We start from the raw sequence: 21,893 nt of genomic DNA, 5'->3' as shown, positions 1-21,893 counted from the left end.
TGAGGAACAGTCTCACATCCTGAGGAACATGTCTGTCATACTTTTCTTTAGACAAAAAAAAAAAAGTGTGTGATTCAAAATTCCAGAGAAAGTTAAGAGATCTCATTTTCACAGAAGAAACGGATCACACCTCCCTGAACTGCACCAACTAAAGGGCTTTTGCTAACATGCCTATGTTGGTTTAGGAGGAACTCTTCAGGGTTGGTGGTTTTTGCGTTTGGCGGTGGTTTTTTTGCTTTTATTTTTTTAATGTTCCTTACAATCGAAGCTATGACAGCATCATTTTGTATTACATAGGTGGTTTCGGAAGCTGGATCACAGCCATTAATACGTGGCAGTTTTGTTCTAGTGGAATGATAAAGCTGATACTGGAAGAGTCATTTCATCTGTCCAACACAGCAGGTTATACAGCAAGTAATTTTCTCAAGAGAAAAATCAGAAAGTGTCACAGACTGTTTTAAATATCAAGAAAAAAAAAAAAACAGGAAAGGAAAAGAAAGGCAACCCACAGCTGGAGTCAAGACAGAGCTGGACATGCACACTTAGAACCATGAAATGTAGCAGTACTGGCCAGATTCAGCCTAGGTCCAAGGGTCTTAAGGAGCTGGTAGGATCCAAAAGACCACCCAACAACTTGTGAAAACTTATTACCTTCTAGTTTCTAAGATACAAGCGCAATTATCTTTAGAGATCAGAAATTCAACAAGCCATTAACATAAAGGTAGGATAGAGTGTCACAGCCCAAGGACTGACATAGCTGATGTAAGCTAAGGAAGGAGGATGAGCAAACAGGCTGTATTTGGTAGACATTATTTCCAACAGCACCCGTCATGGTGTACTGACAGCATAATGATGGGGGGGGGCTACTCCTATCCCAAACTGTTATATGCCAATTTGTCCCAGTCCACAAGCCCACAACACAGCAGTAATACACAACAATACAGGACTGCCAGGGAAGTTACTCCTTCTTCGGAACAAAGAATGGTGAAGTTCATATTCTTACATTTTTTGAAATTATTTACAGATACATATTGCCACTTCTGTGAAATATGAAAAGGAACTGACAACCGATCCTCTACAAATAATGCAAAAAGATGAATTGCTGGCTCATCCAGATTAACCTCCGCAGTTAGAACAGGACACAGACTCTTCTACAACCACAAAACCTCTTCTGGAGTCCACACCATGAGCTGTGTCCATACAACGCCAAACATACTCAGTGGCAGAAGATCTCCAAGAAGGGCAGTCCCAGCAAGTTTTTCCAACTATCAATAGATAACAGGAGAATCCAGGTGACAGCCTATGCTTGCCAGCTACGGGTTAGTTTCCAGCCACTACAAAAACTACAAGCTGATACACTGAAGCAACGTTAAAACCCAGTTTCCCAATCCCTGCTGCAGAGCCAACCATGCGGATCACGTAAAGGATAAAAGCCTTGGGTGCACAGACAGAAAGCATGGAGCAGACTGCAAAGGTGCAAGGCTGCAGCAGCTGCTTTAGCTTACCATACGTCTCGGATCTACTCTCCTCCGAACTAGACTTTGTCTTCTTGGAGGAGCTATCTGCACGAGAGCAGGAGAAAAGGAGAGAGAGATATAGAAAATATGGAGACCAAACATGAGAAAAAAAACTTCATGAAAAACACAGACTGATTTATTAGGTTAAATCGTGCAAAACACAAATAAGATGTGAACAAAACATAGGTGAAACACTTGGAATAAGGGGTGAATAATACGAGCATGAAGACACAGAATCTAAGACACAATAAAAGAAGTTCTTTGCAATGAACTACAGGAAGTATTCTGGTTAAAAAAACACTCCAAGCATAGAAACTCTGTTAACATTTATCTCCAGAGCAAGTAATCAACATACACATAGTAGTTCAGCATTCTGAATTCACCCCTTAAAAACAAAAGAATTTTATGAAGGCTACAGTACAGAGTTCATCTATCAGATCAGATCGGATCACAAGCATCTTAACAGTGATGCCAGGTAACAGCTCTCAAAATTGGAATGACTTTCATCAAATTAAGATTACAGGATTCCTGAAATTTGCTTCTGAAGAAAACAAATTCCTTCTACAAAACAGGTTTATAGCCCGAGACCTCCTCTGACGTACCCCAACCTGAATAATTTTACATTTCCTTTGTCCTTGCAAATAGGTAAAGACAACAAGCACTAATTCAGGTGTACTTACATCCTTACAATCCTTACAGGATTTTTTTTTAAGCTAACATTAAAAGCCCATTTTAATTTATTTTGTGCACACTAGGAAGGAGTCATGCAGCTAGTGGCCGAAAGCATTAACGAACAGAATGGTTTATAAACACCAGCTTCAGATGTCTTATGCAAAAAACACATTCTACAAGTCATACCACCTTTACATTCAACTCTCATGTCTTCCACAAGCCCCAGGGAAAAGACTGGGCTACACAGCAGAATGCACAGACGTGAAAAACACACATTGCATGGGGCCAGGAGGCTCAGACAAGAGCCTGTCATGCATTTCATGAACACACAGAGTAGTCACTGGGTTAGTGTTTCAGAGAGAATAAAGAATCCCTGCATGCATCCTGATTTCTAAGACAGCACTGGACAGGCTTACCAAATTGACCCTAATTTAACCTTTTGGAAGGTTAAAAAAATAGGATAGCATATCCTTTAAAAATGGACATTTATCTTAAAATATATCATGTTGGAAAGTACAAGTTCACTTTACAAGTGACGGAGATAGACCAAAATCCACGAAGGCTCAAAAAAACCCAACCAACCCAACAAGGAATACCAGCCCTAGTCGAGCCTATAACATCTCCAATTTCACACTTCAACTAAAACAGCCAAAAGAACTACTCACAACTAATTACAGTATTTGCCTACTGAAATTTCAGACTGACTTTTCTGAAAGAGGAAGTAATTATAATTATTCACTGATACCACTAATCTAGGTTTATTCTTGCACCGTTAACAGCTGCTTTGTAGATGAGCATGTTTAAAAGCAAGCCCATATTAATTTCACTGCCCGCATGCTTCAAAAAGGCTTTGCAATCGCAAAACAATGCAACTCTGAAAACCACATATGCTGTCACATTAAAATAATTTTTATTTCAATCCCCAGTACTTTTCAAATAGAAAGTCTAGATTTTCACCTGTGAAGTTTTAGGACTTTACCTGTCGGATCAAAGTCGTGCGTACTACTGCAGCGTTCAACCTTCTGTTTCTTGTCAGCTGGAGACTCTCTGCTCAGAATGCTGCCGTGTCTGTGTCAAACCAAAGCAGAGGATCCTGACTACCACACCACAGAAGCATCGCCTCGCTGGCGAGGCCTTCGGAAATAACCTTAGCTAGCTCTGTTTGCTAACAAGGAATTTAGATTAAAATGTACGCATTAGGTTCACCTAAAAAATTTATTCCCAGACTGAATTCAAGTGGAAAACTGATCTCCCTCAGGAGCTTTGGGAGCGTATCCAAGGTTCTAGAAACAGTCTCATTACCCTTCGAAATTAGTAACTGCAAGTGCATTCTCTTTATCATTCAACAGCAGGCCATATTTTATTTTAAAAGCAAAATAAATTTAAGTTACAGAAAACTGAAAAACCTCCTGAAATCTTACCTCTACCTGCTCTCCCAGCAAACCTTAAACCTCTTTGTATGCAAAAATTAAAGATTTAGAATACAGCCCCCCCCAAAGGAAGTGTCTGTACATCAGGCACCGACACAGTGTCACTTTCTCCGAGCATCTCAAATCTCAGGTAAGACAACCCGCCAGTGTACGTAACAGAAGTGCAAATGGTAACACTATGCCATGCACTTTAAGTGCACCACCAACTATATTTTTGGCACCCTGTCCCAATCTGGATATTAATTTCCTCACATCTATAATGGGTACTGCTATCTGTGTTTGTACATTTTTTTTTTTTCCTTTTAAAAGCATTCCTCCTCTGAAAAAGGCTGTATCATAACTTGCAATACAGATAAACAGTCAAACTTCAATAACTCACCTTGTAGGTTTTTTGAGAGGAAACCTGAAAAGAAGAAAGAACATAAGTTTAATGAACATTTTTTGTTTCTCAATATTATGTTTGATATCACTAATGCTTAAATACAGTTATTCTACATTTCTGTAATACCTTCACAAGAGAACAAGTCTTTTCTACTTCAGCCAATTAAGTTCATTTACAGTCGATTAGGTAAAGAATTATTATCGAGATGCTTAAGGTTTCAAACAGAACTAAGAACAGAAGCAGAACCTGTGCTCTCAAATCCAGCATCTAGTAGGTCTTTCTTAGTACAGTGTAGCAGCTCATGGATCATCTTCCTCCAATAACAACTAGTTTCATACACTAAAAATCAATGTAGCTTGATTTTTTGTCCTGCTAATGGACCAAGTACCTGGTATCTAATGAAGGTCCAAACTTTAACTGAAAATTCTCCTATAGCTGAGACATTCTGGTTATCTCCCTCCTACGTGGGTTCTGCAGCACCTGGTAACACGGGAGCTCATGCTGACATCTCCTAACAAGATCCCTAACCATTTTCGTGAAACTATACATCTTTGAGACAAGCACAACAGAGTAAAATTAAGTCGAAATTATATTAACTATTCCAAATATTATTACTGGGACATACACATAACAGGCAACACAAACTCACAGCTAAAGGGAGGAAGAATTCTATACACATTTAAGGAAAAGATGTGGGACTTATGAAACCAGGTTTTTTTCCCTTGAATTGCTACAGAAAAATGACAGAGCAAGGTGTATGCCATGTAGCTTAAAGCACCAACTTCTACTTTCATGAAGCAGAAGTATTTTTTTCTCAGAACTTTTTAGAAATTAGCTCCATTCCTACTTGTTAAATGTTTTTAGATCCTTTGGCTGGAAAGCAATATAAACATTTAGAGCTGTGTATGTACATATAAGAAAAGAACAGACAACTCAGGTCACTTTTTGTTCTAAATGAAGACATCTACAATTATTATATAGCTGATAATTTCCCCCATATACATAAGTTATCCTTATTGCATTCAGTTTCTCCTATTTATACAGGTTTTCCAAGAAGTAATAGGGTGAGGGTTAGAGGAAGGCAGAGAAGAGATTCAAGTAAAAAGAAATATAGTACCACGAACATTGACAGGGTATTAAACGACTCAAATTTTTTTCTTTTTTTTTTTTTTTAAAACATAGTTTAAACAGATCCTATTTGATAAAGATCTATAGTCCCATGGTAAGTCTGCACTAGAAAAAGGCAACATCAGTGCAGGATAGTCCCAAGGATACCACCTCCAAACTCAGACTCAACTGAGCTGAGCCATGGCCCTGTCCAACTGGTCCACTGCTCAGAACCAAACCATTCTCCGAAAGCATTTCAGAGCATTACAGCAAAGATTCCTCGAGCAGCGCCAAGGAGATGACCCAAAATGCACACCTCATGTTTTAAGCTCCTTTCTCCAAAGGAGGGGCAACCTTGTCACCTATTCACCTATTCTCTTTTCCTCGATAACTACACATAGAGTGGCCCAGCCAGAAATAGCACAGTCTTAAAGCTACAATAACTCCCTCCCCATTACCTGAAAAACATAACTGGATACACAGCAGAAGCACTCAACTTAATCCCTCTCTTTGACTAATCGCTATTCCATTAAACGCGTATACACCCTAAATGCTGGCCAGCTCACACATGCCAATCCCCTATGCAAGCATGCACTAATATGGCAACTCTGAAACGAACATCTGATGACACATTAGGCAAACGAAATTAAAATGTTGTCTACTACTGAAAATAATTATACACATCAAAACACTTGTCATCCTTTAGATAACAGCGTCAAATTTAGTTGAAATACAACAACGGCTTCAACATTAAGGTGATAGATAGGGCCTCTGATTGCCTAAGTCGTAGGAACCTAAAGCAGCACAGAAGTTAAGTGAAGAAAAAAGGTTGCATACAGACTCCGCAGGAAGCGGGAGTCCTCGTTCCTCCTCCCTCCAAAAGCACTGTTTTCATCTCAGAAGTCTGGGAAATGCACTTTGATTCAAACGAGGAACGTGTAGCTAATCAAGCCTCTTCTTCTGCTCTACGTGCAAAGCCAGATCTCTTCAGCATTCAGTCCTCCCACTTACAAATTTTGGCCAGTAAAGAACTACTTTGTGCAAGACAGACAACCGGAATCCCAAAGCAAAGAAAACAAAAGTCATCTCAGGCCAACCTAACCCTGTCTGAACACTGTATGGTAAACAGATGCTGTAGTAATCTAGCGTTTCATTGAAAAGCAGAAAAGGAGACAAAGGAATCCAGGCAGAGACAATCTATCGTCTCTCCAAAGGCAGGAAAATATGCTTAAGGTTAATTATACCACATATTTTATCTAATGCACTTGAACTTTTGAGCTGCATAAAAAAAAAAATCTAACACTACTAGCAAATATTTAATGAAGCATTTAAGTGAAAACCTTTATCCCATAGTGTTTCTCCAGGCTTACGCTCCTACAGCAAAAGAAACGATTTTTGAACAAAATAAAGTTAGTTCATTGTTGTGCTGTTTTGGTTGGTTCAGAGCTATTCATTACGTGTTCAAGGATGAAGCGCAAATGTTCTATTTTACAGGTCTAGAAAGTTGTGTCAAACCTTCCTACTTATTATATGTAGACCATCGACATTCATTATTTAGACAGAGAACCCTAAAGTTTGCGTATATAAAATGGCACTGAAAACATCAGGAATTGTTTCTGTGCTTTGATGTTAACGGCGAGCATGGAAGTCCCGCAGAGCGAGGGCCACAATCCCACAGCTCCCTAGTCTGAGGCCGTAACTGCGCTCACAGTTGTAGGCACGGCACTTCGGTCCAAAGGGTCAGGACTCGCACGGAGCCGGCTAGCTCCGAAGAGCCACCACCGCCCGTGGGGACTGCCGTGACACCCACGGGAAGAGACGCCCGAGCCCAGGCCCGGATGGCAGGAGCGCAGCACTGGCTGCCCTCGGGCTCTGTCCCGGGCACACGGCCACGGAGCACGGCCACGGAGCACGGCCACGGAAGCTCTGGAGCCCCTTGGCCACCCGCCAGCTTCCTGCGTTTCTTTCTTCTCCGAAGCAGGGAGGGAGGGAGGGACGTGGCGGGGAAGCGGGGCAGGCAGCAGGTCACCATCACGGCGAAGCCTCTGGGGCACAGGCAGCAGCACGTTCAACCAGAGGCGGTGAGGCTGAGGGAGCTCCAGGCCCTCTCCTGCACTTGCTTTACTTCAGAGGTACTCCATAAAATCACTGGAGTAGGAAGGGCTCTGTTGAGCTAGGCTGGAAGTGAAACTTCCCACCCTGAAAAACTTCCCTGCTGGACCTGAAATGGTTCCAGGCCACTGAGTTATGAAATCACAGAAATCAGAAATGGAAGAGTCAGCTGAGCTAAGACTACAACTGGGATTTAACCACCCTGCTAGCCAGCCTGTGGGGAGCGCTCAGTACCGAAGTTCCTCCCCTCCTCCCAGGTTCCTACCTGAAGAGTACCTAGCACTTCTTCATTAGCTGAAGACATTCATCAGTTCCCAAACACTGCATCGCTCGTATACTACAGCAGAAAGAAAAGTATAAGTGGATCAATGGAGTATAATCAAAGAACACAGAAGAGCTCCCAGGAGTTTATCCAACAACTACTTGTATTTCAGTGCAACTTATCTTCACTTTGAAACAGTATTGTTTGAAAGCAGTACTGAAACTGTGTTAGAGCATCCAGCACTACATATAACATAGAAAATGTATTTCACCTACTACTGTAAACACCATGCGAGCTGGAGGCACAGCAGGGTGCGGTTAACAGCTGGAGACTTAATTCCAAATCTAGCTGGCAAGTGTAGGCTACATGATAAAACCCTGTAGACATTTTGTCTGATAACTGATGAACATCAGCACATTTTCAAACAAGTTGTTCCACTCTCCCAAATACCAGGAACAATTAAAAGCCAAGTCACATTTTGTTTTTAAAATACTGGGTCAAATAGTTTAAGTAATTTAAATGCAACAAATTACTGAAAGTATGTCTTGTTAGTCATGCTGCATTAGGAAAATCTATTTACTGTAAAGCCAAGTGGAAAAAATATACCTACAACTAGTAACACTGTGGATTAAAAACTGTACTTCTCCAAGTTAGCTCACACATGCATGCACCATTCAGTACTGGACCAGCGCCTAACAACTACCTTCAAGCCAAGACAGAAAAATAGTTTTAAGACCTGATGTGTCAAAACACACCAGAGAGAGAAAGGATTCCCAGCTTCCAACAGTACAAAGCGTTCCATTCTAGCCTGGGAGGTTGAAAATATATCTGACCAAAAATAGCACAGCATTCAGATAACCATGTTGGGGTTTTTTTTACTCCCATACTAAAATATTACCAGAATTCAAGTAACTGCTATCTCAAAAACTGATCAAAGACAAAAATATTTAGATTCAGACAAGGGCCTCAACCTTGGAAATACTTATTCATATGCCTAACTTTAGTTCCATTTACTTCAGCAGGACTACTCACATGCCTGAAATTAAGCTTGTGTGTGTTTGCACGATGCAAGTATAAATTACTACAAGTTGTGCCGAGATGAGTAAGAAATATTGTGAAACCCATACAAAAGAGAACAGCCAAAAACTGCTTGCTTGACAGAACTAATCTTTAATTAGGAGATGAACAGTTGCAATAGAAGCTTCTTCATTGCTTTATTAGTTTCATTTAAATAAGACGTTGCTTGTTACAGACAAACCCTCTTACAGAATTCTAAATTTCAAAGAAAAGCAACAAAAACACCTGACCACTGCAAACTCAGGACTGATGAGAAATATTACAGGTTCACTCATTTGTTTTTTTCACACATTTAGAAAGAGAAGAGGAAAACCAAAGGTTAACTCAAAGTCTGATCTGACCCTCCCCCCCCTCCAAAAAAAAAAAAAAAAAACCCCTATGTCTATTTAAAATGACATCATCCTACTTCAGGAGGTTTTCACCAAGTAATTGGTGAATGGGATGCCTTTTGCCAGCGCCACCTCCATGGATTTTGGTGAAAAGCAAGTTGTGTAACTGGCAGCTATGCTTCTGGAAGGCTGAGCTGGATTGTACTCTCCTCTTGCTCATACATACCCAAACAGATCCTGTAACTGGAAGAACTGAAGTCTGTTCTTGGGTGACAGTTAAAAAAAAAAAAAAAATCACCGAACAACTTCATGACTATTTCAAGTGCATCTAGTGATAGAACTCCTGCAGCACCTATTAAGCTTTATTTTCAACACCATGACTGGCCCTGCACTGACAGCAGTCAGAAAAAGGCTACATTTTCTGTCTAAATCTAGTAGGTTTAAGTAAGTGCCTTGAAAGTACAGTAAGCATGGATGTCTTAAATGCCATTCTTCAGATAATTCCCAGAATTTAATCTTGAAAGAGACGGGAAGAATAAAAAAAAAAGAAAGTCTGTTTGTTTTCCCAGTTTGCAGATGCACATACCCACCAGAGCAGTTTTTTGCAGGGCTTAAAAGCCCTGAGAAAGGTATTATGGGAGAGTGCTGACATGACCTGAACAAAAGCAGTACCAATGTGACCTTAATATAGAGCTAAAGGCAGTCTTCTGTCACAACAAAAAAGAGGTAGACATGTTCTGTATAGGACAGTGGCTGAGTAAAAGGAACTGATGAGATAGCAAATGACAGGCGGATAGAGAGAAACACAGATGCAGCAAGTGGGCAACTATTAGCAACCAAGAAAAAACGCAGACAGAAGTCTGCCATTTCACTGTACTGCCCACAAACTACAGCTGTAACCACATCACCTATTCTGTGGACAACACCGATTCAACACATCAGGTCTATTTACCTTCGCATTAACCCACTTAAAGAGCAGTTTTATGCAGTGTCATCTTCTCCCCATATCAAAGTACCTAAGCTCAGGTAACCAGAGTTTTCTTCTCAGAAAAACCCCACTGCATAGTGATGACCACGGATTGTCATGCGAAGTGCAGAGAAACAGTCAGGCTGAAGAAGGGACCCAACCAGTGGGTTCCTGGGAGCTGCCAGAGCCTACGGACAGATCTTACGAACCTGCAAGTGCACAAGGAGGTGAAACTGAGCAAGGCAATAAAAGTTTCCATGTTATTTTTGTAGGAGTCCAAGGCAGCAACTACAGCTGACGCAATGACTCATGGAAGAATCGTTTGTGGCATTATTAGCTTTAGATTACTGACAGCTTTGTGAATAAACCTAGCCACTGCCTTCTGAGAAGGACCACAGGAAGGTTAGTGAAGTGACTGCAGAGCCCATATAGCAAATATCTTCTGTGTCAACTCCACACAGTGCTCCACCTTCTACACATTCCCAACAACTTCAGTGCTGAATTTGCCCTAATAAAGCATCAGTGAATACCTCCAACTCAGTCAACGTTACATGGTTTTTCTGGCCCACCACCGCTTCTATCCATAACTAGAGTATGCCATTCAATTTTCCTTTTAGGTTAGAAAAAGCAGAGTAGCCAACAGAGCCCATCAACATACCTCTTGATGGCTCAGTATAAGGATCGATGCAAGGGACCAGTGCTATGGCAACCAACAGTGCTGAGTTAAGCGCTTAACTCAAATTAGGTTAAGATAAATTTTATAAAAATCAAGAAAAAATAATTATGCCTTTTCACAAGTCCGGAAAGCTGGCAGGTTTCTGATGGTCTTTAAGAGAAGGTCAGGACTCCAAAAGGTATTTCTACAGGGAAAGAGCATTCCACTGGTGCTAGTGAGAGCACCTTTCCATCACAGGGATGTTTCCTCTTTGAGCTTTAAAACAAAAATGGATAGATAATAGATAGAGATATCTCTTTCATTCTTGCAGTTAACTGGAGATTTATTCTGTGTGAGGGTTTCATCAAGAGGGGTGAAGAGAAAGCGGCAGCATGAGAAGGGAGCAAGAAAAGAGAAAAAAAATCAGTTTAAAAAGATGAAAGAAAAACAGAATGCAAAGATAAGTCTTCTTCGTAAAACGGATTACAAGAACATGGAGATTTTGCCTCCACACATGGAGGTACATGGAACTTCCTGACCATACAGGTAGTACGTCCATCCAAATGAGCATTGCTCTCTCTTGGAAACACTCCTTTGCAGATAGATGTGACCAGGTCTAAAAAGGAGCTTGCAACAGTGTCTGTTAAACAGACAAAACAAAAATAAATAAAAAAGAGAAACGACAAGCAGCTTTGAACATACTATAGCCAACTGTAGTTCTTTCCTTAGCACCCTTTCACTGTAAAACTTCCAGATGGGAAGGGTTTGTATTTCTCTATGAACAGTAACGTTTGGAAAGGGAGAAGAAAAGCATCTCTAGAGAAGTTTCATCCACAGTTCAGTCATTCAGTCCCAGCCCAAGCAAGTGCCTCAGCTATTTTCCATGACACAAGCACTTGGATTTTTCCAAGAGCTGATGTCAGGGCTTTTCATGGAGAAAGAACTGCATTTACAGGGCAGGCAAGGAAGGAGGGCTTCCCCAGCAGCTATTCTCAATGTGGCCTTTGTGCTGCTCTGCTGCTGAAGCCAGGACCCTGCAAGAACTTTTAGTCCCCGCAGAAACTCTACAAAGGGGAGGGGACAGAGACATTTTCAGCAGCCAGTACTGTTCTTCCACTCCTGACTGACTTCCAAGGCTCAGAAGCATCAGCTTTCCATCTACAGGGCCTGAAGTTCCAGCCTTTTAAGACAAGGACAACTATTGTTTAATATCTCTACAATGGGGTAGAAGCAGACAAACAAACTAAAACTGGGGAGGGGGCAGTGGAAGAGAACATAAATAAACCAAGTTGCTCATGTTTCCCTAACGCTGCTTTTAGATTCAGCCTAAAAGCAAGATTTGGGCAACAGGGATGCAGTTTGCCCACAGAACGTAGTTCAGAGCAGGAATAAACTCTGTTCAACAACTGAAGAGCAGAGGTCGCCAAATCACAGGTGACTTCCCACTAGTTTCCCAACATCACTGGTTATAAATTACTAAATCCATCAGTTCCCACTCTGGGAAAGAAATACTGACATCTTTGAAATGAAACAACTTAAATGAATTAAACACCAGCAATACTGAAAAAGGCCAAGTATTTTTCTAAAAAGACCATCAGAAAATGTTATCAAAACAAAAATTTAAGCAGAACTCTAGAGCACTGCAGAGAAGAAACGTCCGTGATTTGTCCAGTTGCTGCAAGCTTTTATTGCATGACCCACTTAACAGAACTGACCAGGCACAGCAGAAAGGTCAAGCCTTGTGATTTCAGAAGTTATGACCCAGCTTTCTCGCTTATTTATTTATTTTTAAGTAGGCTATAGACAAATATTCCCAGGCATGAAGAGCTCAAGCTTCCCTGAAAAAAGGAAAAGCAGCTGAAATATGCATGGTTTGGCCATACTAGAGGAGCTCCAAAATAGCCCTTTTTTCCACATTTTCATATCATCTTGGCAACCTGAGCTTCAGCTCTTTGAGAAGGAAAAAAAAAAAAAGTGCAGAACATGTGCGTTCCAATTCTTTTCTCCAGTCTTCATTTCTGAAAATTGTTTTAAATCCCTTTGCCCACAAACTGCTCCTCTATGAAAGAATCAAATAAAGCAACAAGGTTTCTTGAGCAGACAGGGCGTGGCAGTCAAAATTAACCTGCCTCCCTAAACTGGAGCTAATTACGGGGAAATGAAATGTTTGCTTTGCTTGCCAATAATTGCAATACAGAACTGGCTCAATGGAAGCAGCCCTGCTCCCCGCCTCCCCACCACCACTCCTCCTACACGGCGTCTGGAAAAGCTTTCTAGTTAGATGCACAAAAATCAAAGCAAGAGACAAAGGAACAAGAACGCTGCGCCAGGCAATTTTATTTTCCTAAACCAACTGTAGAAACCATAAAGCCATCAACTGCCATGGGATTTGCTTTCACCCAACGCACGCATAAGGGCTTGGAGATCACTCGTGTTGCCCCAGCGTGTCAAGCAGTTTTTGCATTTCATTAGGCACACAGCCTAGCTCCTTATTAATGCCATACCTAGCTTGTGGTTGTTATGAACCAGCAACGAGACTACTGTGGAAACAGTTCTTAAAAACAGCAAAAGACAGCAATTAGAAAGGGAGGAGAAAAAAAAAAACACAGTGCACGTAATACAACTGGATATATAGCTTTCAAATACTGTAACACTAACTCCAATTACCCAGCTTCAAGTTTTGCAAATATATGTACAAGGTTCAGAGCCACATTTGAATATTTGGCCCAGAGATCACATTTCTGGTGAGTAAGTGAGTACAGCTGCCTGGCACAGGAACACCACACCTCTATAGCTTGTAACTAATAAATGTGGCTCGGGTGCTAGATACCAGTAAGAAAGGAGCCACATTAAGACATATTTACTATTCCTCCAGCATGTTTTTCAAAAGATAAAGAACCAACAAGGCTAAGTTGTTCTGCTCCTCAGCATTATCAACTCATGCCTGACAACGTTTCACTGGAGATTTACCTTGATGCAGATGTTACTACAATTTGAGAACATCAGCAGAAGTACAGAGCTCAGCAACACCTTCACTGCTGGATTTATATATTCAAACGGCATTAGAAGTTGGCCTGACCTACTGTACAACGCAAAATTTCATTAAGTTACTCCTATGATAAATAAGGTCATCATGACTAAAATACTTAGCTCCAAGAAAGGCACTTTGCCTTAATTTAAAATTTTCCTTCAATTCTCTTGTTAGCTTGTTTTAAAGGTCAGTGAGTGTCTACTGGTTTAGAAATATAATGCCAACACTTCAAACCCAGAACCTGCCTGCTCATCAGAACTAGGAATTTATCAGTTCAAAGCTAAGCAGACACTCAACCAAAAAGCATTTTCAGCCCTGCCTTTCCTTCTCCCACCCAGTCGTGAACCTTTGGTCAAACTACACCCCTTCTGCATGGGATGTGCAGACAACATCCACCCTTAGGACCTCTGCAAAGCTTCTAAATATTTGCCAGCTGCAATAAACTAATTTACAGCTAATATGTCTTGAACTACCCAAAGGCAAAGTGCTCCCAGTGGCCTAATTTACATCAGGGAAAAACTGGATACACAATTTTACCAACAAAAGCTGTAACACAGAGGACCAAGAAATCATTACCACACTGTTGCTTAACCTGTATAGTAGATCACTAGCTCTTAGTCCTTCACAGCTTCCAATCTAGCTAATTCTGATGGAGAAGTTTTACTCATGTAGATGCAAACACCAGGAGCAATAGAAATCTAAACTATTTGAGACTAAATTAAAAATGTGCAATTAACTGAACATTTCACTTTACTTGCTTCAACACCTCCCAAGAGGGTTTCTATCCTAGTATTAACTCATATTTTTAAAGTATCCAAAAGAAAATATGTGATGCAAGCTGAACTATAAAGAGATTAGCAATGCTACATACTGAAGTTAAAGCTATCTTAGTTATTTACATGGCCTAAGAAGAGAGACTTCTGTGATGTGCATGCCTATTATTTCTCCCCTGAAATGCAGGTCCCACCTATAAAACACAAGACAAAAGATGCACATAGCATACACGGCATGAGAAGTGAAAAAAATTACACAGGCATTCGTGGCATGCTTTGCTCCTTTGCATTTCATTTTCCCCTTCATCTAAATTACAGGATAAATCCAGAAAGACCAACGGTAAAGGACTGGAGAAGAACACAGGATTAGGATTTCACATCAACATCAAGCCCTGTTTCTTCTTCTATAAAATGGAAGAGAAAAAAAAACAGTAGCAAAGCCACAGTACTTGTAAAATGGCTCAAGATCCTGAGAACAGCATGTGAGTCAAATACATTGCTATTAATAGGCCTCCAAATATGTTTGTATTAGTATTTTTCTCTTGGGTCTCTTAAAATAAATAAAAATACAAGAAAAGAAAAAACAGTCACTCAGGAAACCTACCAGTTGCTAAGAGGTGATGGATGCAAAATTCCTCAAGACATGTGGCAGCAGCACAGAGATAACCAAGCTATCAGAAATACCATAACCAGTTTTAAGTTGTTTCCCCACCCGCTTCACTTACACCAGTTCTTGGTACCTCCTCCTCACACAGGCACAATGCTGAGAACTGCCAACTCTCACTGACTTTGGTGAAAGCAGAGCTTGCAATAACTTGCAGATTGTCGCTCAGTATTTTAGACAGTTACCTCTTCATGTCAGAGCCACCTACAGTGTTGCCTTCCTGGAAAATAAGCATCTGTCCACAAAGGGAAGTAACCACTTTATAGCACCACTCACACAAAAAAAAAAAAAAAAAAAATGCAAAAAAATGCTTCTTACATTCATACTTTCACATATATATATATCTGTATACATGTAAAAACCAAATCCCCCCAGCAGTGATTAGCATCTCACAGCCCTTCTACTTCAAATCCTCAATCCATACATTAGCAGAAACTATTGCAAATGGAGAGAAGCCTCTCAGTGCTCTGATGGCTGTCACTGTATTAATGTCGTCTCAATTCTGCACCAACAGTACTGTCCAGACCATCACTGTGACTACCCTCTATTGCTGCAATTTGCTTCATTTTTAGAGCACTTTACAATAAAATCCCCCCTAAAAAAAAGGAAAAGATCAGTGAAAACTGTATTCAGAAGAAAACCCACCCAAAACACTCAAAGATGGTTTCTTGAGCACCAATAGCTAATTTAACATCAACATGCATAAAATATCAGCTTATCAAAAAAAAAAATCACATTCACTTAGACTGCAAAAGCAGTCTAAAAAGTCTGGTGAGAAGGTTCTGTTAACATGCTGGTATGTAATTCAGCGTGGAGAAATGGAAAGAAGGTAGTGCTGCCAGCGTCTACATCTAAGGCATCCCTCCTTGCTGTCAAAACCTTTGTTCTTGAGCTGAGACACTGAGGCACAAATTTTCACAGCAAGCCTATTTAATTGGCCACTTCCGCAATGAAAATACAAAAGAGTAACTAAGGTTCACGTTGCAGCTATTAAAAGAAAAGAGAAAAACAGCTAAAAGAGAAAAACCTCCTCTCCCGCCCTTTTCCCAATAGATATTAAAGGAAAAAATCCTTTCTCTCTCCTCTGCAATCAAGGAAGCTATTTTCTCATCTTTCAATATATTCATATATCACAGAATAGGAACAAAGACTGTCAGATATTACCTGTTTCACAAGACAAAGTCAGCTGAACAGGGAGATCCCAAAGGCCCATTTCCAGGGGGAGCACACTGAGACCAAGTCCTCTCCAAGGAGCGCAAGCTACCCCTCTTGGAAGCTGTCTGGTTTTTTTACGCTTATCCGATATCCTTGAGAGGCATCTGCCTGATTGTTTCACTGACCACTTGAGGGAAGGGAAGAAACTCCACCTCTTCTCTCCCACCTCCTCCCAACCACCATCAGCTGTGGCCCATCGCTGCACTGCTAATGGACACACAGAGAACAGCATCCACGTAGGTCCCACAGAGACTGCATGCAACAAGAAAACACAAGAGAGCTAGGATTTTAAAATTTAGTGTTTCCAACTGTCCTAAGGGACAGAACAATATATACTTATACATGTATTTATGTAAATACAATACACAGATACACACGTTCTGTATGTATTTATGTATATGTCCGTACACATGTGTATGTCTATATACATATATATGTGCATGCATGTCATTAAATCAGATCACTGATCAAAGAAACTGCATCACATGATGCACATGAACAAAGGCTTGGCATAGGGCAGCGAGATTTTTCCTTCAATCCACTTTCAGCCTTTTACAGGGTCACTCTGTGCCACGTCATGTATTCTGTTTTCAGGCATTTTGAAAACACCCGACCACCGTGGCACCTGAAAAGCACAGGGTCTCAGAAAAACAGAGCCTCTGTAGTGTATCAGAAGAGAAGAGGGCAGGAAAGAGGGCGAGAAAGAAAGCATGCCTCTTTCTGTCATCCAGGGAAAGAAACTGGGAGGTCAAAACAGGGGGGCAATGAGCTTACTGCTCTTATAGCTTATGTGACTGGTCAAGCCCTGGGGAAGAAGGATTGGAGGGTGAAGGGGCTGTTTTCTTTTTCTGCCCCAATAACCTAATTAAGTTTGTGAGCACTGCTAGCGGGATAGAAATTTCTTCACGCTACACTGTCTGTTTGTGTTTGATTAATGTAAATCTTCCCAGGGCTCTAACCATGCCCCAGGCAGTGTGATGCCTGGCTCTCCATTAACAAGCATCCAAGCCGCCACATACAGCAGGAAGAGAGAGAAAGCAAGATCTCTATTTCAGCCTTTGCCATAAAATCATCTAACTCAATCGAAATAACTTTTCATTATTTGAATTACCATTCCTAATTAAACTCCACTTTTTTCCCAAATCATGGGGCCTATTAGAAGGATGAAACTGCAGCAAACCACTTAATGTATTAATAGTAGTTACTTTCTTTTGCATTTCCTCAGTTCTCTCAACCAAATTTTTTAGACTACACTCACCACAACTTCTGTGCTGCCCAGTCCAATGCATGCTGGTACCAAATATAATCTCCAAGCCACAACTGCATCAAGGCTACAATTACACAGCAGACAGGAAGCCAAAGAAATCAACTCCTACCCCTACATCTATCTGCTCCATGGTTCTAAGCATGCAATAATTTCCCAGCCAGAGCTTGTATTTTCCATGCTTCTGTCTTTTCCAGTGGCATGCATTATCATTTTCTAAATAGTAGTAAGCTGTATTTCATTGGTTCATATTTTGAAACATTTGCCCAGCTCCTCATTTTCTAGGAATTTCACAAATCAGAAAATAAAATGTCAGCTCTCAAAAAGAAAATGGTAACCAGAGGAAAGCAAAAACCCCAATACATAGCCAGCTGCTCATATACTCACTGGCTAGCACCCCTTCCTTTCAGAGTCCTGGTATCTGACCCGAAGCACAAAGAAAAAATGAACAGTACGTTTTTTTAAGCAAACATGAAATCACAAAGACTTAAAGAAGTGAGGGAAAAGTCACTGCAAATCCCAGAGCACAGCTTCATATCCAGTTTACTCATGCCTGAGTGAGAATCACGTGCACTAAACAGCCACTGCTAAGGCATAAAGAGGGTGTCAAAACAGAGATATTTTTAAACCTGGATTACATTTTAAAATCAAGTATTTCCTAATTCTTCTCCCTAATGCTCATCATCAAGTGAAACATAGATGAAACAATGTGAGCAGGCCAATAAGCCTTACTTTACTAAACTACATTTTGCCTAAAACAGTTGTTTCCCATTTCCTTCATTGCGCAGGGTACTCTCTTACTGACTGCAGCAGTCCAAACACCACACTCCAACAAGTGGAGTTTGGAACGGATGGTGAGAACCAGATCTGCTCCCCTCCACAGAAATTCACATTCCCTAGCTGCGTGCCTCGGTTTACCCTTCACTAAAAGCACATATTACCCTACTGCAGGAAAATACCACAAGTTTAAGATTTATAAGTTGCTTTACAATTGTAAGAATGAATATTTACAACACTGCAGAGTATTACACCTTATATCCTTGCAAAACTCAAATTTCTCTAAGCAGAGTGCTTTTTTGAAATTTGCACGTAAAATACTTAATTTGAAACCATTCAGGTCAGCGAACAAATTGAGGTATACAAGAGAAACGTCCTTCAAGTCTCTGTTACACCTTTCGTCAGAAAGGATGTTTTCAATCCCCTTAAACATAAAAAGTCTCTTACTGGCATCAACGCTTGGGAAAAGAAATGCATTTGTACCATAAAACAATCTCAAAAGCTTCAGAAATACATACTGCAGCCTTCTCTTCCTTGTAACGAAGTCAAAAACACTTTGAAGAATCCAAATGAACGTTCAGTCTTGTCAGGAAAAGTATCAAGCAGATCAAGGTTTTAAGCACAGAGCACAGCAACAGCAGTTTGGAAAACTATTGTAAGAATGAACTTGAGACCAACATTGAGTTTGTTAAGTTTTTGCTCTAAGGTTTCTTTTACCCTGCCAAAACAATAGGGGCCTGTTGTGAGTAAACAGGGCCAGCCCTGTACATTGCTTCTTTCCTGAAATACTGAATTTCTGAAAAAACATTGCTTTCCAAAGCACCAACCACCTTTTGAAGCCCATTATGTCCAGACTTAAAATACCACAAAGGTGGCATGCGTCACAACTTGAGAAAAGTTCTCTCTCTCACTTATGATGGGGAAGGGCATACAAATAACTGATTTTTAACAGGATTGCTATCCAGTATGATCGCTGCAGAACTACACAGACCAGTCATGTAAGACTTAACTGTTGGCTGCAGTTTTTTTGCTTATGGACACAATAAACTTTTAATTTTACAGTATTAATTTTTATTTGTATTTTATCTACAGCTTTCGGGACAAAGCAACACAATGCATTCCTTTCAAGTACAAACCAATGCAGCTGCCAGGAAACAGCGTAAAAACAAGAAAGATTCAGGAATGGAAGCTTATATCTTGCTTCCTACTCTGATTTCACAGATTTCCTTCCCTTGGTACTCTCTCAGCCACAGGACATAAGAAGAAAACAATTTGGAGGGGGAAAAAAAATAAAAATCTTTGACCAAAAAAAGCAAGAAAGAGTCTGGTGCAACCAGGTTTTGAGAAGAAAGGAGAGATAGCTAAGATATGGCTAGGACTGTGAATGTAGTATCACTATTTTAAATCTATGGGGATTCCTACAGTCCTGGACAACAGCAGGAAAGGAGGATAAGGAAAGAAAACATGGAAGAGAGATGCTACTTTCCACAGAATTAAAAAAGAAATCTCTCCTAAGAGCATAGGAAAAATGGTAAAAGAATAAGTAGGTAACTCCTCATTTAGCCAGGTTCTTTGCCCTTTTAGAAAAAGCGTAATAAAACCTAAGACAATTAAGTAAGTGCTTCTAAAATATCACACTACAAGTGGCAAGCCTGTATACTTCAGCTTTCACTTTCCAAAATTTTCACATCTCTTTGTTCCACCATTCTTTGTCAAGTAACTGCAATTTTGGTCCCTGCTGCCTCCCTTACACTCTCTGTTGACTAAGGAATGCTTTATTTCTTGCCCATATACAAACCACACACCCTGCAAGCAACATAAGCAAAGCTCTTCTCCTTGTTCAATAACACAATTAGCAGCTCTCTGCTGGTTAGGCTGGGATATGGTAAATATTTATGCAGAATTCACAGACCTTTACCCCAATAAGGAGCCAGGCATGGGAAACGAACAGCTTCCCAGAGCTCAGTACAGCGGAAGCAAAGTGGTCCCCAAGGAACAGAGTCCACACCCCTGTGGAAAAAAAAAAAAAAAAGTCCACGAAGCAGTAAGAGAAGCTCTGCATCTGATCACCACCACTGCTGGTTGGGTTTCTACAACAAAACCTAAGGCCTCCACACACCGAGCGCTAAGCATCCTGGTTGCAGCTTAGCTGAAGAGGCCAAACCTCACTCATCATTTTTGGGAAGTTCAAAGACTCACGGATGAAGAGATCTATTTTTAAAAAAGGATTTAGTTCAGATACTATCAGGATATGGGATAGATGGATAAATGTATTTTTAATCAATGAATCCCTAACATCATAACACATCACAGCAATACATAAAAAGCTTGCCAATGCACTTCATTATCCCCTAAAATCATAAACGATAGGCAGAAGGGCTGTCCAGTTCCCCCATCAGGGTACCTAAATACTTTATAGAGCCATACGTTATGAACACACCCTCAGTCTCTCCCTTTCATTCGACGGGCTCAGGATGTTAATTTCTCCCATCTTTCATATAAAGCAACAACATCCATCCTGCGCATCGTGAATACACAGGAACTAGCAAAAGGCTACTGTGCTTTTTTTTTTTTGAGAGAGAGTATATAAATATAAAAGTACAGACAAGAAGATACGCATGAAATCTGACATAGCAAGATACTGCAAGAACACAGAGTCCATTAGATGACCTGCATCTTTTAGACACATCTGAGAAACGTCTGAGTGTTTTCAAGTACCAGAATACTGGGTCACTACTTAGAAAATATGTACTTATTGAGAAATCACAAACATGTTAGAGGCATTGAACTTCACTTTAGTAAAGTATGGCGAATTTCTTTTTCATGAAAAGATGAGAACTCTCACACTTCATTCACAATGGCACTTCTTCTTGTCACCGAAAGAACTATAAACTATACCTTTTTTTCTTCTCTATGCCCATGCTGCCTTATTTTCAAGTCACGGACATTTTATTTTTGCTTTAGACACATCTTGGTCTTTGACCTTCTGTCTTTACAGAACCGATATTGAGCTTTCAATAGTTTCTGACAGCAGCACTGCCCACCTGCAGCAGTTACCCCCACACTTGTTCCATCACCCACAGACGATTTCTCTCCGCCGTGCGCATTACTGCGCCGACTTGACGCATGGGAAGTGAGTAAGTTCAGCCTCTCCGCCTTCACAGCACGGATCGTGCCCTTTCAGGAACTTTTATTGGACTGAAGCATCAACAATTCACAAGCAGCACACAACTAAGAAATCTTCTGTTTGGCTACTTCAGGCATGCTTTATGGAAAACCAAAGACAACTTGATGATCAAATGAGTTAGTATTTCATTTGAGTATCCGAAGTATGTTGCGTTACATAACAGGCAGTGGAAGTTAAAGATACAGAAGCTTCCTGTTAGGAATTTCTGCAAGTCAGAGTAGACAATTTAAGGAGAGCTTATGTCAAATAAAATAATAATTTTCAAAACCACTGCTTCACATATACAAACCCCTCATTATTTCAGCTCCTTAGAAACATGCCTTAAATTACTGGAACTTAGGTTGAAAAATAGGAAACTGAGGTACAGAAACAGGAATTTATTTTTGCAGTAAAAAAGTAGATCAACAATTGCTAAAGTAGAAATACTACCCAGATTACTTGACCAGTACTCAGCCATTCTAATCTTAAATCA

The 21,893-nt window shown here is 40.5% G+C and overlaps 1 protein-coding gene across 5 annotated transcripts in view; it reads right to left on the bottom strand.

Annotated features, from left to right (window-relative positions):
- ARHGEF12 (Rho guanine nucleotide exchange factor 12) overlaps positions 1-21,893 on the bottom strand; it is an 80,855-nt gene that overhangs the window by 43,402 nt on the left and 15,560 nt on the right. For 3 of the 5 annotated variants that reach the window (XM_074851203.1, XM_074851204.1, XM_074851207.1), the window contains exons 2-4: positions 3,999-4,022; positions 3,169-3,257; positions 1,506-1,562 (exon numbers count right to left, since the gene is read on the bottom strand). In XM_074851203.1, coding sequence (XP_074707304.1) covers positions 1,506-1,562; positions 3,169-3,257; positions 3,999-4,022 — 170 coding nt within the window. The remainder of the gene's footprint in view (positions 1-1,505; positions 1,563-3,168; positions 3,258-3,998; positions 4,023-21,893) is intronic. The other 2 variants (XM_074851205.1, XM_074851206.1) reach the window with 1 other exon arrangement.

The sequence above is a fragment of the Strix uralensis genome, chromosome 26 (genome assembly GCF_047716275.1).
Source record: "Strix uralensis isolate ZFMK-TIS-50842 chromosome 26, bStrUra1, whole genome shotgun sequence".
Taxonomy (NCBI): domain Eukaryota; kingdom Metazoa; phylum Chordata; class Aves; order Strigiformes; family Strigidae; genus Strix; species Strix uralensis.
The sequence above is the reverse complement of the archived record's forward strand: the minus strand, read 5'-3'. Positions and strand labels throughout refer to the sequence as shown.